At 48.0% G+C, this 16934-nt stretch overlaps 2 protein-coding genes across 5 annotated transcripts in view; one reads left to right on the top strand and one right to left on the bottom strand.

The window, feature by feature from the left end:
- The window catches only part of TNKS (tankyrase), a 315995-nt gene extending 314683 nt beyond the window's left edge, over positions 1-1312 (top strand). Inside the window, exon 27 of the mRNA XM_074993939.1 lies at positions 880-1312. Coding sequence (XP_074850040.1) covers positions 880-966 — 87 coding nt within the window. The 3' untranslated portion in view covers positions 967-1312. The remainder of the gene's footprint in view (positions 1-879) is intronic.
- Positions 1-16934, bottom strand: part of DUSP4 (dual specificity phosphatase 4) — a 46134-nt gene that overhangs the window by 20569 nt on the left and 8631 nt on the right. For 2 of the 4 annotated variants that reach the window (XM_074993942.1, XM_074993940.1), the window contains exons 2-4: positions 13788-13924; positions 12810-13029; positions 10843-12180 (exon numbers count right to left, since the gene is read on the bottom strand). In XM_074993942.1, the coding sequence (XP_074850043.1) occupies positions 11795-12180; positions 12810-13029; positions 13788-13924 (743 nt within the window). In that variant the 3' untranslated portion in view covers positions 10843-11794. Of the gene's footprint in view, positions 1-855; positions 963-1449; positions 5074-8308; positions 8485-10842; positions 12181-12809; positions 13030-13787; positions 13925-16934 lie in introns of those variants that run through there. The other 2 variants (XM_074993941.1, XM_074993943.1) reach the window with 2 other exon arrangements.

The following is a 16934-nucleotide window of genomic DNA, read 5'->3' as shown; positions in this document are numbered from 1 at the left end:
TGGTGCTGTGAATGAGTGTGGGGAGGTGAATAGTTTCAGAGGGGTAGCCCTTTTAGTCTGTAGCTTCACAAAACAGAAGCAGTCCTGTAGCACCTTAAAGACTAATAGGGTGCCACAGGACTGCTTGTTTTTTGTGTGGGGAGGTAGGAGGAGCGGTTATACAGTACTCCCTACTGAGGAATCTGATTGATCTGTACGGACATCAAGGAAAAGCTAAAGAGGAAGAGATGATAGGAGGAGAAGGATGTTAATACTGAAACCTCAGTGTTGCAGTAACAGACGTATGGTATAAAGCCCTTTTGTCAGGGACATGGGGGGTGCTCAGTGGTTGAGCATTGGCTTGCTAAACCCAGGGTTGTGAGTTCAACCCTTGAGGGGTTTAGATGGACTGGGGTCTGCAGCTCAGGAACGGTAGTTGCTGAGCAGAAGTCAGAGGAATCACAGGAGCCAGGTTCAGGAAGCAAGAGTTAGAATCAAAGGCAGGTTGGAGCTGCAAACCAGAAGTCCGAACTAGTACCAGATTAGAGTCAGAGGCAGGCCATGACCAGAGACCAGAGGTCCAGGGACAAAGCGAAATCTGGCCTCGCAGCAGGCCCAAGTCTGTGTCCTGCCCCAGATGCCTTCTTGGACAACCCCTGGGGCTTAATAGTGCACTTGGCCAGAGGACTACAGACTGATTGCCCGTGCTGCAGCTCCTCTCCGCAGTGCTCCCTGGCTGTGGCTCTTCATGTCCACCTGGTGGCTCTGTGTGGTAAGTGCACTGTCCCAGGCTCAGCAGACCAAGATTCAAGCCCCGTGCAAAATAAATGAAGGCTGAAGTTATAACTTACCATCTGTATCTCTGTGGAAGCAATGGTTTTGTTCTCTGCTTATTTCCAGGCTTACCCGGAATATCTTATTACGTACCAGATCATGAAACCAGACGTACCGTCACAGACTGCAACAGCAGCAGAGCAGAAAACCTAGTAAACGTGGAGTGGTGAAGCAAAATATGATTTAAATCTTGGACTGGATGACATTTTGTTTCAGCAAATCAATATCATATAAAATTCTTGACAACCTGGATATACGCTGTATGTCTTTTATAAAGCATTGCTATATTGACAAGAATAGTATGAGTAAATGATACATACTCAACTGCTACTGTTCCTTTTGAGGAAATGTTTACAAGGGACTGCCTTTTTATAACATATCTCAGGCTCATTCTCACTGCAGTTACCAAGTGTAAAACAACATTGCATTGAGCTAGATTTTGGGAACATTGTGCTACAAGCAGGAAACATTACTAGTACAATGCTGTATGTTAAAATTTCACACACTATTGTTCTCATGTTTATTTACAGATAAATTGTATTAAACCCATAATTTCTTTTCAGCACACAAAATTCAATGTGTTTAAAGAGATCTTTGTCAACTATTTATTTTGCTTTTTTTGTATTCTGAACTTGAGCCAGAACCTTCTAAAAGATATTTTGCACAAAGTCAAGTTGACTGAAATCATGAACGATGCAACATGAGTTTCTTATCCACGTAGGGACTAGGTCCAGTGTTTTGCACTTTTATGAGCAAACATTGCTAGAGGCATAAGTTTAGGGTGGAATAGAATCAAATTCCAGTTTGCTGCTTACTCTCTCTGGTTTCTAGGGGGCGTATTAGTGAACTTCATGGGTGTCATAAAGCTGCTGCTTGTGCGTGGTAAAGCTTCATGAAGCAGGTCTGTGCCCTCTGCTGACTAAAATATAAATAACACTTTATGATTGAAAGGTTTAAAAGATGCTATAATATCATAGGGGCTTCTACGGCTGTGCAAACTGCGCAATGTTCTCCAGTGCAGTGACCATGGTGCATGATTTCATAGGAGTAATTGCGGGGGGCTGAAAATCAATGGGTGAAAAGTCAGAAGATTATGTGCATCAGTGCAGGTCCTTAAAGACACACCCAGCAACTGGCTAATTTAAAGCAACAGGAATGGATTACATTATATTGAGTTCCTGTTGTATTTTTATGCACAACATCAAAATTGAAGTACATGGTGGTGTACAAAAAAGATACAAATATTTATTTCTACCAGTGTAATTGGTTTTAACCATCAATTAGTGGAGATTGAGTTTATATGAGAACAAAGCCAGGCTTTGTCCTTTCTAATCATCCTATCTATAACTTTTTGCTTCTATTTTGTCTGGGTGAGGTCAAATTACTTTCAAGCATTGTTTAGCATAATGTAAAGGGGTTTCTGATATCCAATACAGAGAGGGTTTAACTGAACAAAAACATCTTGACTTCCTTCTGCAAGTTTGACTTCAGAAAGAAATAGGAAGTTGAAAATCAAACTATTTTAAAATTCTCCAGATAGATCACTGAGGAGCACAGCCGCATTTGTATGCAGTGACTTTCGAAAATGTGTGTCTGAGAACTAAATTTTTTATGAATCCATAACAGCTAGCAATGTTAAATTGTTCATGTTACAATTCTTGCATTAATGACTTTCACCTCTGCTAAGTATTGAAATGGCAGGTGAGTATTGCATTTACTTTACAAAATAAAAGAATTCTCTACCTGCATGATAAAACAAGCGCCAAATAAATAAATAAAAATATCCACAAACTGATCAGAAAATTTTTACTGTAGGAATAGATGAAATTCTGCTGAGAAATCCTTGTGGAGAAAAAATTTTACCACTTGTAAAATTGGTAATTTGAGGCAGCCTTGCTGAATTGCACATCATCTTTTGCAATATGCCTAGAGAAAAGGTTAGGAGTAGTATTTCCAATAAATATCAAACTTTTCCTGGTTTTGCTTACATCTCCTGTGCTGGCACTGGACATAGGGATCTGAGTTTGTTTTTGTGACTCCATTTAATATACGTTGTCAGTCCAAACCAGAAGTAAGACACAGGTGTCCCTTTCGATTAAATATCATTGACTCAAGTTGGGTGTTTGTGTTTTGGCTATTTGTTTAATAGTGTTAGAACTCAAATGATAACAACTAGGCTTTGAAGTTTTGTATTCATTTAGGAGGCTTTTTATTTTAATTTTATTTAGTTAATCACGGGTTGGGGATGTGCCATCTGCAATAGTTTCAAATAGCTGTTAAAATGCATATTACCCGCCATCCCTCATTAGACATAGTTTTAAATGGTAACACAGTTGTGCATCTTAGTTAAGTGAAACAGTTAACATGGGTGTAGAAGTTCAAAGCTTTACAGCTTTAAAAAAAAAACCCTATGCCTGATTCTGATGTTGTTTGTTGTTTCCAATGTACTAATTGAACTAATGGTTGGTCCAGGTTTCAGCTGGAGTTCTAAAATTCTAGAGGACAAAAATGTGGTCCAGTATCTTTTAACTGCCAGTGTTCTGTATCTGATGTTCTGTGCAGAGTAAAGGTGCTATGTAAGGAAATCATTGCAGTGGTTTTTGTCTTGTAATCACTTGACTTCGTAACTGTTCCTGGCCAGAAGGTGAAGAATGTGTCTGCCAAGTGCACCTAAATCTCATTCTCATGTCATAGAAGCCTGATACAGTTCTTGCCAAGAGAACAGGGAGCAGATCCACAGATGTTGTACATTGTCAGACCTCCACTGATGGCACTTGACACCTGACAAGGATCCATCCTACCCTCAGAGTTGCCTTCCTTAGGGTAAGCATTCAAACAGCTCTCCCCATTTCTGGTGCAGAAACCAAATGCTGTCATCGGAAAAGGAGAGCCTTTTACAAAAGGCATTAGCTTCAAGTCTTTTACATCTTTAAAACAGTACATAAGAGTGGTCATACTGGGTCTGACCAAAGGTCCATGTAGCCCAGTATCCTGTCTGCAGACAGTGGCCAATACCAGGTGTCCCAGAGGAAGTGAACCGAACAGGTGATTCTCTCTCTCCTGCTATCTATCTTCAGCTTCTGACAAACAGAGGCTAGGGATGCCATTAATGGGCCTAACTTCCATGAATTTATCTAGCTCTTTTTTAAACCCTGTTATAGTCCTGGCCTTCACAGCCTCCTCTGTCCAGGAGTTCCACATTTTCGCTGTGTGAAGAAGAATTTCCTTTTATTTGTTTTAAACCTGCTGCTCATTTATTTCACTTGGTGTCCCCTAGTTCTTATGTTATGGGAACAAGTAAATAATTTTTACTTGTTCACGTTCTCCACACCACTCATAATTTTATATACCTCTATCATATCCCCCCTTATTCTGCTCGTTTCTAAGCTGAAAAGTCCTAGTCTCTTTACATTCTGTTCATATGGAACCCATTCCAAACCCCTAAAATTTTAGTTGCCCTTTTTTTCGAGCTGAACCTTTTCTAATGCCAATGTATCTTTTTTGAGATGAGATGACCACATTTGTATGCAGTATTCAAGATGTGATTATATCATGGTTTTATATTTGGGCAGTAAGATATTCTCTATCTGATTCTGAAATGTGCTTGACATATACAGGGCCTGTGTGCCCACTGTGGGGAAAATGAAAGGTCAGACTTCAGTGTTGTCAGCATTTAGCATCGACCCTGTTCTGGCCATGCACCGTGAAACTTCTAAACCAGTGATGGGCAACCCAGGCTAGTGAGTGGGCTGTCGGAGTGGCCCTCTTTCCTGTCAGTGGGCTGCAAGATTGTCAAAACCAAGATGGTCTCCTGAGATTGGATAGCTTTGTTAATTGTGCTTGTGTACCTAAAATTTCTGGGGTGTGCGGAATTAATCATTTCAGTTCTTTGGTTGGTTGAAGAGGGAACACATGCTCTCACAGTCAAAGTTGTATGCAGTCAGCATGCACCTCACTTTCATGTGCCCTCACTTTAGATGCGTGACACTTCAGTAATACTGTTAAGAAAAAATTGCAGATGGAAACCAGCAAAATCTGTCAACCCCACAGGTGGGCACTGATAAACAAAAATCTTGTAGCCAAAGATTGCCTGCCACTGTGCTCGATCCTTTTGTGATATGATCCTCAAAAATAAAACAACTGCTTACACTGGAAATACCAATTTTACTCTTCATCACTGCATTTGTTTCAGTGAGTCAGATAAATGAATGTGCAATTCCACAATATGATACTGCAGTGTGGGTGCTGTAAACACAAATTCTGTAAGGAGAAAACAAACAAGAACATGAAACCTTAATCTTTCATTTTAACTTTTTGTGTTAGCATATTACTTTCCATCCCAGCTCTTAAATTATTGCAAACTCTGGATAGAATTTTCACCATTTTGGAATGCAATTGTTTTTGATTACCGAGAACAAGAATGGTATCTTTCTAAACTCCTCCAGAATGGGGACACCTTTTTTGATCAAATCCCCTTTCTGCTGAGCACCCCGTCACTGTATGTGGCAGAAGCTTGTTTATTATTTTACTTATGGACTGGTATTTTAAAAATAAAAATTGTGTGAGAAGAAGAACCATGAAGCTTTTTTCTGTCACCACTGGTGAGAATGGAAGCAAATGCAGAGGAAGCATTTGGTGTCTGAAAGTTGCTAGCTGCTTGATGGAAGAATTCCCACTCACTCCCAGTGCAGGGATCATTGTCTTGCTGCTGCTGCTGAAGGCAGGCAGGGAAACTGCTTCCAAGGGAAGAGTGAAGAATTGGTGAATGTCAAAGCTACATGCAGCTGTGTGGTCTGACATGTTGCCAGGCAGTTGCCATATAGGACACTGTCCCTAGGGCTGTAATTCACTTTGAGTCTTGTGATAATTGCAGACCATTATAGTTTGCTGTAATTTTGGCAAAATCCCCTTAGACTAATGCAGAGTACATAATTCCTTATTTTATCTGGAATTAACATATGATTGTTAACAGAATATCCCCCATTTGCCCATAACCAAATTTGCATAAACAATGGAGAAAAGTTGGATTAATCTTATGCTCCATGAGAATCATGGAATTCAGGGTTGAGTGTGTGTTTGTTGGGATTTCATCACTTTTTGTGGCTTTTCCTGCTTCCTTGCTGCTGTTAGACACCAGAGCATGCAAGTGGAACTGTGCCCACAGCTCAGAAATCCAGCACAGAATGTATCTAACTGCTGTCTCAAGCACTTTTTAGAACAAGACTTCAATTTTGGTAGGTAAGAAATGGGTTAATGCAAACACCATGCCAACCAAAGTGTGTAGAAAAAGTGGATTTTGCCATGACACAAGAACAGATGTGACTGTTTTTTTTCGTTCCCCTTGAATATGGGTGTCTCCTTCCCCCCTCTTTTCTCCTTTTTACTCCCCCCCCCCAGTCAACATCCAAACAGCTTTAAGAGTGTTGCTCTTGTTTGTTTCTCTACTTGCATCTGCTAACAGGGGCAGCACAACTGATATTTACATTGTTTAGCAGCAGGAACAGTGGTGATATTTGAAAATGGAAACGTTACAGAATAGTGAAGGGAGCAGTACTGTTCCCTACGAATCTTGAACAGATGGCATACAAGTGAAATCCACCAGCTCTGGGAAAAAATCTGGCACTCCTATAAGACCCACACCCAGCAATTTTGCATTCCCCCAAACCCAGTTTGGATTGGAACTTCAACAGTTCTACCCCTCTGTAAACATCTAAAGATGTGAATTAGGCTAATTTTAAAAGCATATGATCATGAAATTGACCTGGAAAGAGGTAGGGTCTTAATGAGAACACTATTGTGCGTTGGATTCCCTACCACCTGCTATAACCACTTCCTGGTCCTAACCCAGGAAGTAGACCCTTCTGGTTTGCTTTGGGCTCCATCTTCTGCTACACCACTGAGGAGTGGGACGTGACTGATAGCCCCTTGCCTGGGTACTAAAAATATAAGCTCAATCCAGGGCCCAGGATTATCTCCTTCAACTGGAGAAAGCCCTTTCAAAATATCCGTTTGCTGTTTCTGTTAACTAACCCAGAGCAAATCACAAAAATCCCACAGCAGAAGCAATGAGACCTCAGGAATAGAGCACAGGATTTAGGAGACCATTCAGGATTTTGCCACTGACCTGGTTCATAGACTCGTAGAATACTAGGACTGGAAGGGACCTTGAGTGGTCATCGAGTCCAGGCCCCTGCCTTCATGGCAGGACCATGTACTGTCTAGACCATCCCTGACAATTTATCTAACCTGTTCTTAAATATCTCCAGAGATGGAGATTCCACAACCTCCCTAGGCAATTTATTCCACTGTTTGACCATTAGGAACTTTCTTCCGAATGTCCAACCTAAACCTCCCTTGTTGCAAAACAAAAAGGCAGCCCAGCAGCAAATAAAATAATTCATTAGGTGATGAGCTTGCGTGGGCCAGACCCACTTCTTCAGATCATAGCCAGACCAGAACTTCTTTGGTATGGCTGTGATCTGAAAGCTCATCACCTAATAAATTATTTTGTTAGTCTTTAACGTGCCTTTGGACTGCTTTTTTTGTTTTGCTAATATGTAGATTACCAAGGCTATCTCTGTTACTCCATTGCTGCTGCAGTGTAAGCCCATTGCTGCTTATTCTATCCTCAGGCCAAGAAAAACAAGTTCTCCCCCTCCTCTTTATGACACCCTTTTAGACACCTGAAAACCGCTATCATGTCCCCCCTCAATTTTTTTTTTCCAAACTAAACAAGCCCGATTCTTTCAGCCTTTGTTCATAGCTCATGTTCTCTAGACCTTTGATTATTCTTGTTGCTCTTTTCTGGACCCTTTCCAATTTCTCCACATCTTTCTTGAACTGTGGTGCCTACACCTGGACACAATATTCCAGCTGAGGCCTAACCAGTGCAAAGTAGAGCAGAAGACTGACTTCTCATGTCTTGTTCACAACACACCTGTTAATGCATCCCAGAATCACATTTGCTTTTTTTTTTGCAACAGCATCACACTGTTGACTCATATTTAGCTTGTGGCCCACTGTAACCCCTAGATCCCTTTCTGACATACAGAATGGGAAGTGACTGTCTAGGGAGTATGTGTGAACCTGCTTGTTCCTTCCTAAGTCGAGTGCTTTGCATTTGTCTTTATTAAACTTCATCCTGTTTCCCTCAGGCCATTTCTCCAATTTGTCCAGATCATTTTGAATTTTCACCCTATCCTCCAAAGCAGTTGCAACCCCTCCCAGCGTGGTATCATCTGCAAACTTAATAAGGATATTTTCTATGCCAATATCTAAATCACTGATGAAGATATTGAACAGAACCAGTCCTAACACAGACCCCTGCAGAACCCCACTTGTTATACTTTTCCAGCAGGATTGTGAACCATTAAGAACTACTCTAGGAGTACAGTTATCCAGCCAGTTTTGCACCCATGTAATAGTAGCCCCATCTAAGATTATTTGCCCAGTTTATTGATAAGAATGTCATGCGAGACCATATCAAATGCCTTACCGAAGTCTAGCTATACCACATCCATCCCTTCTCCACAAGGCTCATTATCCTATCAAAGAAAGCTATCAGATTGATTTGACATGACATGGTTGGTGACCTCCACTCAGTGCTGCCTCAATTTCCCAGCTGGCCATCTTTGGAGAAGTGCTTTGAAATTTACTGCTGCAAAGTGCTACCTGGGAGGTGCAGGAAACACAGACAGTGCTAGTTAAAGTATTTATTTTTTTTTCCTTAAAAGTGATCAGGCAGGCAATAAATAAAAAACAAACACGTCAACATTGTAGGAAAACCATAACATCTACATTTCACACAGACTCCTGTAGCAATGGGCTTACTGTGCAGCAGGGCCCAGTACCCAGGAATTATTGCATTGCAGCCCCAGCTTTTCTCCAGCACTGCCTCCTCATTGGCCCCGCCCCGCCCCAGTGAAGCACCAGCAGCCCCCTTGCTCACAAAAGGGCAGCTCAAGGGACACATTCTGTGCCCACACAAGGAGCTGCTCTACGGGCAGGCCAAAGACTTGTGCTACCTCAAGTAGAAGGAGAGTGTGTGGGCAATTTGAGCAGCCTGTGCTAGACCAAATCCCAGACAGCCCCCCCCCCCCAAAATCTCCAACCAGACACAGAACAGCAGAGTGGGAAACCAGCCTACCACCACCAGCTGGAGCAGCCCTCTTTTGGCTGACACTACCCTGCAGTCCTGCTTACAGTGCAGCTAAGGCAAGTGGCACTGGCCCTGGAATTCACAGTGCTCGCCACCCTGCCAAGGGGGTCCCCAGCCCCACCCCGCCCCGCACTCCATGGCAGCAGCTATGAGCCCAAGCGCCAAGCTCTTCTCCCACGCCTCCCTCCCCCAGCCTGCTACGTTGGTTTTGGGGGGGGGGCGTGGAGCGGTGTGGCAAATTGCACAGCTCACTGCACAAAGCACCCTTGGCTGCAGCCTGGGCACAGAGGGCAAGGTGCCCACCCCTGCCACACCCCAGGGGTGCAATTGCACAGGTAAGAGAGACCAAGGGACCCAACAGACCGGGGGGGGAGGGTCCCTGAATGTTTTGGCCTTTGAACAGCACTGGGCATAGATTTTTACCCATCCCCCCCCCCCCCATGAACAGCTTTGACCCCTTAATAGTTCTGGGGTTTGTTTTGTTTTTTTGTAACTGGGCAAGTGCAGGCAGCTTGAAACCTGTTCCCAGGGAAGTGGTCACTGACTAGGTGGTGTATTTGCAACAGTAACAGTATTGCATGAAATGCAGTTTTGCTGATGGCTGTCCTGTGAGCTCATGCCCTGCTTCAGGTCACTAAGGCCTTGACATGGGGCAGAGGGACCGTTTTGGTCAGGCACCTACAACTGGAAACAGTTCCCACCCCTTACCCCAAAGCAATAACTGCATGACATTTACATGTGCAAAAGTAAAAGCCATGGACATTTGCAAGGACCCAGTGTTGGCTGTTCTTACAGGCACTAAGCTATGGTCAGTGAATAGAGTGTTTTCTAGTGCAAGGGTGAGAGTTCTATTTTCCATGGCAAAAATTTAGTCCTTTAATGGGCAATTTTAGCCCATTCCACTACCCCCTGAATCAGGAGACAAGACAGTGTTTAAGAAGGGGGACTTTACTGAGACCCCACTGTGGCAAACACTATTGCTTCCTTCCCCCAGCAGCACAAGCCCATGGCTTTTCCCCTAGTACTGAAGTCTGGGGAACCCATCTGTCTCAGTTGTGCAACTGCTCTGGTCAGACTGCTCAACCAGCACGAAGGCACAAGTAGTAGTACACACTACTGGAAATAAATCCAGCAGCACTGAAACCTGTTTGCCCTCCCCCTCCTTTCAGGGCCCTGCACACACAACCAAAAATGGCTCCTTCCCTGCTGGGGCTAGCTACCAAGGACTGGCGGGGCTGGGGGGGTGCTACATGGCCAGACATAAAACAGATACCACACACACTGAGGCTCCCAGCTTTCAGAGCCCCAGCCCACACAGACTCTTGACTCTGCTATTTTTAGCACCCTTGCATAAGCCTTAGTCTGAGATTCGCTACCACAATGCAGTCTCACAGAGGGTCTGAGATACAGCTGGGTGCATGTTTGGAGCAGGGTCTTGCAGCATGGTCTTGCAGCATCAGGCCGATAAATAGTGGATATGTAACACCGACAGACCCAGGTTGCTGTCCCCGGAGATAGAACCTGTGAGCATAGGATCTAAAGCCCTGCACTCTACCACATGAGCGAAAGGCCAGCTGGCACTCAGCTGGGGCTGTAGAGCAGAGCCCTCGCTCACCCCCCGCTGAGGGCTCAGTGCCTCTGGGTACTACAGCTGGCCCAGTGACAGACCAACCCCCAACCCTCATGATAAAGGTGCACATGCGTGCACACACAGACACAGACCCCTGGCAGGGCTCATCCCCACTGCAGAAAGAACACTGCTCTCAGGTATCAATGATTTGAGGAATATCAATGCTGGGGCCACACTGTGTGGGAATTGCTACTCACCATAGACCCCCCGCCCCGTCTCATGTGCCCAGCATGGAACTTACCTTAGACACCCAGCAGATGGATCCCAAGCAAGGATGCAGGAGCTCAGCCTGGCATCACAAGGAGCACACAGCCAGCACACTGAAGAGGAGCATGGTGCATGCAAAGTATATGTACAAGCAGTGGTCAAGCCCAAGAACAGGAGGCCCCTGTCTCTGCTGTAAGCAGCATTACTGCAAGCAGGGCAGGGAAGGAGGAAGGATGTTACTCCTACCAGCTACCCACGAAGCAGAGTTTGATCCCTGGGTGGTAAGGACCTGGCACAGTGACAACAGTGTGAACTCACTTCATGTCCTGCATTGAAACGTGTACACCGACGCTGCTCTCCCAGGGAGGAGGGAGAGCGCTGCAGGACCCTGACACTAGTCCTTGCAGGAGCACAAGAAGCTGAACAGGTTCCCAGCTGTTTCAAGAGCTGCCTACTGCTGAGCTCCTAGCGACCATAGACAGGTTAAAGAGTCGCACTGAGAGCACCAATGCTGCACTGCAGTCCTCCGAAGAAATCAGCACAGGAACTCTTATGCTCGAAACTTTGTCCCTAGCACGTCCATTTTAAACCGGCGCTCTTCAGCCCAGGCTAAGAGCAGCTGTGCTGGGTGAGGCTTTACAGGGTTTTATTTTTAAAAAAAAGCCAAAACCAGGCCCTTTGGGAAATTGTAATTTCCTTCCCCAAACAGAACTGGTCAGACACGTTGTCAGGATTTCACAATTTCAAGCCTTGCTGCTTGAGGGAAAAAAAATGAGGTAAGAAATTTCTAAGAAAACAAGGACCTCCCCCACACACTGTGCAGTTGGAAGCTGGTGGCCAGCCAATGGTTATTGCTCGCGGTTAAGTGAGGAGCGGGCTACCCAGCAAAGCCAGGCCCTCAGGCCCTTATTGCAGTCTTGCAGCTGGCAGGGCCCTGAGGTCACAGCCCTGCTGCTGGAGGCCCCAGCCACAGTCTGGTCCACGCACTAGCAGCTGGGGGAGGTGGTGATTGGACTGTGCAAGTAGGGGAGGCTGCTGGGCGTCGTGTGCACACCCACAGAGACCGGGAAGCTGAACACAAACTGGGAGGTTGGCGTGGCAGAGGCTTTGCCCCGTTCTCGAAGTGCCCCGGAGGGGCTGGCAGCCTCCGCAGCACAGGAAGTCGCCAGCACCTGGGACTCAAACTGCAGCAGCTGCCCCATGAAGCTGAAGTTGGGGGAGATGATGCTCCTGCGCTGCTTGACAAACTCAAAGGCCTCCTCTAGCTTCACCTGCTTCTTCATCATCAGGTAGGCCAGGCATATGGTGGCGGAGCGGGAGATCCCAGCCTGACAGTGCACCAGCACCCGACCGTGGCAGTCCTTCACTGAGTCTGAGGGCAGAAGGGAGGGAGGTGTGAATGTCTCACTTGCTCCAAGACAGCCAGGAACACCCTGCTGCCAAGGGGCCATGTGCACCAGAGACCAGCAATCAGCAGGACAGACCACAGGACCAGGACAGCTGTAGGGAGCAGCAACCATGATCCTGAAGCCAAAGTGATGTGGGGGCAGGGCCACATGCACTAAGTGCTGTGTGTATTAGGCATCTTGGACAGAGGCTCCTGCTTCCCACTTCATTGCTGTGACCTGGCACGCTGGGTTTCTGCGCCTCTCAGCCTGCCCCAGCTGCTGTGGTGTGGGACGGGAGCAGCCTCTGAGAACCCCAGACTGCAGCGCACTCAGCAGAATGAAGAACCAGCACACAGAGGGTGGCAGCTGGGGGAGCATCTCTCAGGCCTGAGACGGCTGGAGTTATGGAATAGCTTTAGTTGCTTCCTATTTCTCAACTCAAGCAAGCAAGGGAACCAGTGGCGATAGTACCTCTGACCCCTGCTCCACCAGCATCCCAGTTCTATCCCCACTGTGCCTGGCATGGAGCTGAATCCTGCTCCCCCACCCAGATACACATCTGCCCCCAGCCCCATCCCACAGATGTCCAGCTTCACCAGCAAAGCAACTCTACCTATGAATTCAATCGCTTCCATGAACCAAGAGCTGATGTCGGCCTTGTGGTTATCCTCCACTGGGATGCACTTGTACTGATAGTGCCCTTCAAAGTGATTGGGGCAGTCCGAGGAGACGTTCAAGAGGGCTGTGATGCCCAATGCGTCCAGCATGTCCCGCCGGGCTGCGTGATAGGCACTGCCAAGGTAGAGGAAGGGCAGGATTTCAACTGGGCCTCCCTGTTTCCAGAAAGAGTGAAAGGTCACTGTCAGTGGGGAGCATTGACAAGGGGGCAAGGAGTCAGGCATGGGCAGAAGGGGCAGGAGCTGGGAGCTGCTACAAGCGAACACCAACAAACCTAAACGTTCAGCAGGGACGTAGGAACCAGGGACCCTCCAGATGCATGGCCCAAGACAGAGTGCACCACACAGTCCCAGACCCCTACCCAGGTCTCACACCAGGGCCTACGAACAGATGCACAAAATCACTGTGCTCCTGGCAACGGAGGTGCTGGCACTCCATGGGCAAATCAGGCCATCCCCCCGATTCTGGGGAATCCCAAGAGCCTCCAGCAAAGCCAGTCAGGCACATGTAGTGGCACAGACTGCACCTGGTTCCAGCTCTCCAGGCTCCATGCAGCCAGGCCAGATTAGCCTCCAGAGCAGAGCACCTCTGCCGCAGCTGGCCTCCCCAGGGGGTCTGTCTGCACCACCCCCTTTTAAGGGCGTTCTGGAAGGCAAGACCCCAGGCAGAGTGAAACGGGGCTGTGCGCACAGCATAATCTCACCTGCACTGTACCTGTGAGGTCACACTGTGAGGCTCACATGTGATGAGCCAGGAGAGGTGGGGACTTGGGCTTCTTTGGAGACATCCCTACCCCACCCTGAGGTGGAGTTCCCCAGCATGTGGGAAACCCTGTAAAACCCAGCAGCCAGGCAGGGGGATGGGAGCTCAGTACACAGGGAGCTCACAGCAGGGCTGCAGGAGGGGAAGCTACCTGATCATGCTGGGGGGTCCCACAGGTGCTGCAGCCCAGTTCAGGTGGCTCCGCACTGGCAGGTGGAGAAATGCTGCTCAGGGGTTTTGTTTTTGCACAGAACTCTGGGTACTCAGAACAAAACCTCTCGTAGCCTCCTGCGATTGAAGAGAAAAACGTGAAGGGTCACCCTAGAAAAGCCAGCTCATCAGCCAGAAAGGTCCACAGGGTGTGATGCCTTCCCTGGCTACCGACAGGTGCACAGGGCTGAGAGATGGCAGAGACCTGCCAGAGCCTCTGCCAAGCTGCACCTCCACCCCACCCTTGCCAGCTGATGGCCCTATTGCAAAGAAAGTGCTCCAGGGCCGCTGGGCCTTTCTGCTCTCCATCTCACAGTACTGGCTCTGGGGCCAGGCTACCAGTGCACAGGGGAGAAGGGTATCAACCAGGAGTGCCAGGCACCTCAAGAGACAGCGCCGGCCAGTGCCTACATCACATCACGGCCGAGCTACAGACCCCTGAGCAGCTCTGCTTGGCCCCTCTGGGCTGCCAAGGAAGTGCCTGTGGCTCCAGGAAAGCCTGTGACAGACGACGGCATTGCAGCTGTTCAGCACTTCTGGGACTGGACCCTCAGCTCTAAGTCCCTGCCCACGGTGAGCTTTACGCCAGTCTCAGGCTGGCCATTGTGATCACTACACAGGGCCTCACTTGAAACCCAGCAGCCCAGGCCGGCAATGGCGTGGGGGTAGGAGAGCTGGAGCCCTGTGGCTTCACTATGCGTCTGTTCTCAGGGACACGGGCACCTGCCTCGCCACTGCAGCTGAGGAGAGACCCCTGCCCACTTCTTCCTGACTCCCTGCAAGAGCCACCCCACAACTAGCAAATGCCAGGCCCCTGCCATGCAGCAAAAGACCCACAAAAGCAGCACTCTGGTACCCTCCCGCCACAGGGCTCAGCCCTGTCCAGGGCGGAGCATCAACACCTTTCTAGGCACCATTGCATGCCTCCCACGTACACAGCGTAGCTGCCACTAGTGGTGGTTGAGTGCAGTCCCATTCCCTGGCCTACTCGGGCACAGATCACCGCACCTCTTCTGGGCTCCTTGCACTAGTGGCTGGTGTCAGTGTAATCCCCAGCGCACAGTCTTAGATGGGGCCATGTTGTGCTGTGGGCTGCCCCCCGTGGCAAGTCATTGTTTGGTCTGCTCCCGGCGTGAGAAGACACGTGCCCAGTGCTGCAGGCAGGGCTCCAAGCTGTTCTGAAAGACTGGGCCCAGTGCCTGGCAGCACCACTGCATCTCGGGCAGAGCTGTGCACCAACTCATTTCTGATCTGGCCTTAGCCCAGGGCCCAGGCTGCAGATGGCCATTTTTCATGCTCTCCCATGCCAGGCTGCCAGTATCTGCTGCCCCACACCACCTCCCACCCACAAATATCCCACATGGGAAAGCAGTCATCTGACCCCGCTGGCTGCACTGCCTACCACAGGCTGGCAGCAGTGTATGGCCAGGGAAGGAGCAGAAACAGAGGTCAACCAGCCCTGTGTGACACAACCTCTGCTCTGATGGGATCATTTCTTCAGGCCTGCAAGCTTTGCTACAGAGGTTTGCACCAATGAAGCATGACCCCCCCAACCCTTCAAAGGGGTGGCACTAGCAGACCCCAGCCGTGGCTGCACATTAGCCCCCGTGGTGTGACCCTGTGAGCTCAGTACACAGCTGTGACTCACTGCTTACCAACATGAGAAGCACACTTACCAGAGCAGTAGCTAGTCTAACCCTCTCATCCCGACAGGTGGGGCAGCCTGTGCTGGGCTCTGCCTATACACAAACACAGCCCCCGCCCCAATATGTCACATTTCATTTCGCTTAAAGCAAGTTGCCCAACTGCAAGTACAGCTGTGGGAGGTGGGTAGTAGATCAAAACAACCCCTTCCAGCGCTCTAGGCTAACAGCTCTTTCCCCAAGCTGCACCATCTTCAGGCTCAAAAACCCTGTGGAAAAGAAAAAAGCAGTCCTGGAGCACTTCAAAGACTAACAAAATAGTTCATTAGGTGAGGAACTTCGTGAGACAGACCCCCTTCGCATCTGGAGATTAGCGCTGTACTGAAAATAGTGCTGAAAGTGAATTGGCCTGACGATTCTATAACAGCGCACTAGTAGGTAACAGCCAGGTATCTCTCTCCCTCTCTCTCTGTTATAGGATCATCATACCAATTCACTTTCAGTACTATTTCTAGAGCTGAAGAAGGGGGTCTGCCCCACAGAAGCTCATTGCCTAATAAGTTATTTTGCTCTCTTTGAGGTGCTACAGGTCTGGTTTTTTGTTTTGTTAGGTTACACTAACACAGCAACCACTCTCCAACAGGGCGAATAGTCACAAAGAGGCAGCAAAGCTCAAAGACCCATAGGCATGCACAGCTACCTACCTACCTTGCCCACCTCTTCAGTATTAGCTGCATCTTTTCATAGAATCATAGGGCAAGAAGGGACCTCAGGAGGTCATCTAGTCCAGCCCCCTGCTTCAAGCAAGATCAACCCCCACTAAGTCATCCCAGCCAGGACCTTGTCAAGCCGGGACTTAAAAACCTCGAGGGATGGAGAATCCGCCACCTCTCTGGGCAACATATTCCAGTGCTTCACCACCCGCCTGGTGAAGTAGTTTAATATCTAACCTACACCACTCCCTCTTCAACTTCAGACCATTACTCCTTCTTCTGCCATCTGACACCACTGAGAACAGTTTCTTACCCTCCTCTTTGGAGCTCCCTTTTAGGCAGCTGAAGGCTGTTACTAAATCACCCCTAAGTCTTCTCTTCTGTAAACTAAACAAGCCCAAATCCCTCAGCCTATACTCATAGGTCTTGTGCTCCAGACCCTTAATCATTTTGGTTGCCCTCCACTGAACCTGCTCCAATACATCCACCTCCTTTTCATACTGGGGGCCCCCCCCGAAACTAGACACAATATTCCACATGTGGCCTCAACAGTGCTGAATAGAGGGGAACAACCACTTCTCTAGATCTTCTCAAAATGCTCCTCCCAATGCACCCTAGTATGCCATTCGCCTTCTTGGATACATGGGCACACTGTTTACTCATATCCAGCCTTTCATCCACCATAACCCCAGGTCCCTTTCCGTCATACTGCTGCTGAGTTAGTCGATTCCC

Source organism: Carettochelys insculpta, chromosome 4 (assembly GCF_033958435.1).
Source record: "Carettochelys insculpta isolate YL-2023 chromosome 4, ASM3395843v1, whole genome shotgun sequence".
NCBI lineage: Eukaryota > Metazoa > Chordata > Testudines > Carettochelyidae > Carettochelys > Carettochelys insculpta.
Note: the sequence above shows the minus strand (reverse complement) of the source record. Positions and strands in the feature narration are given on the sequence as shown.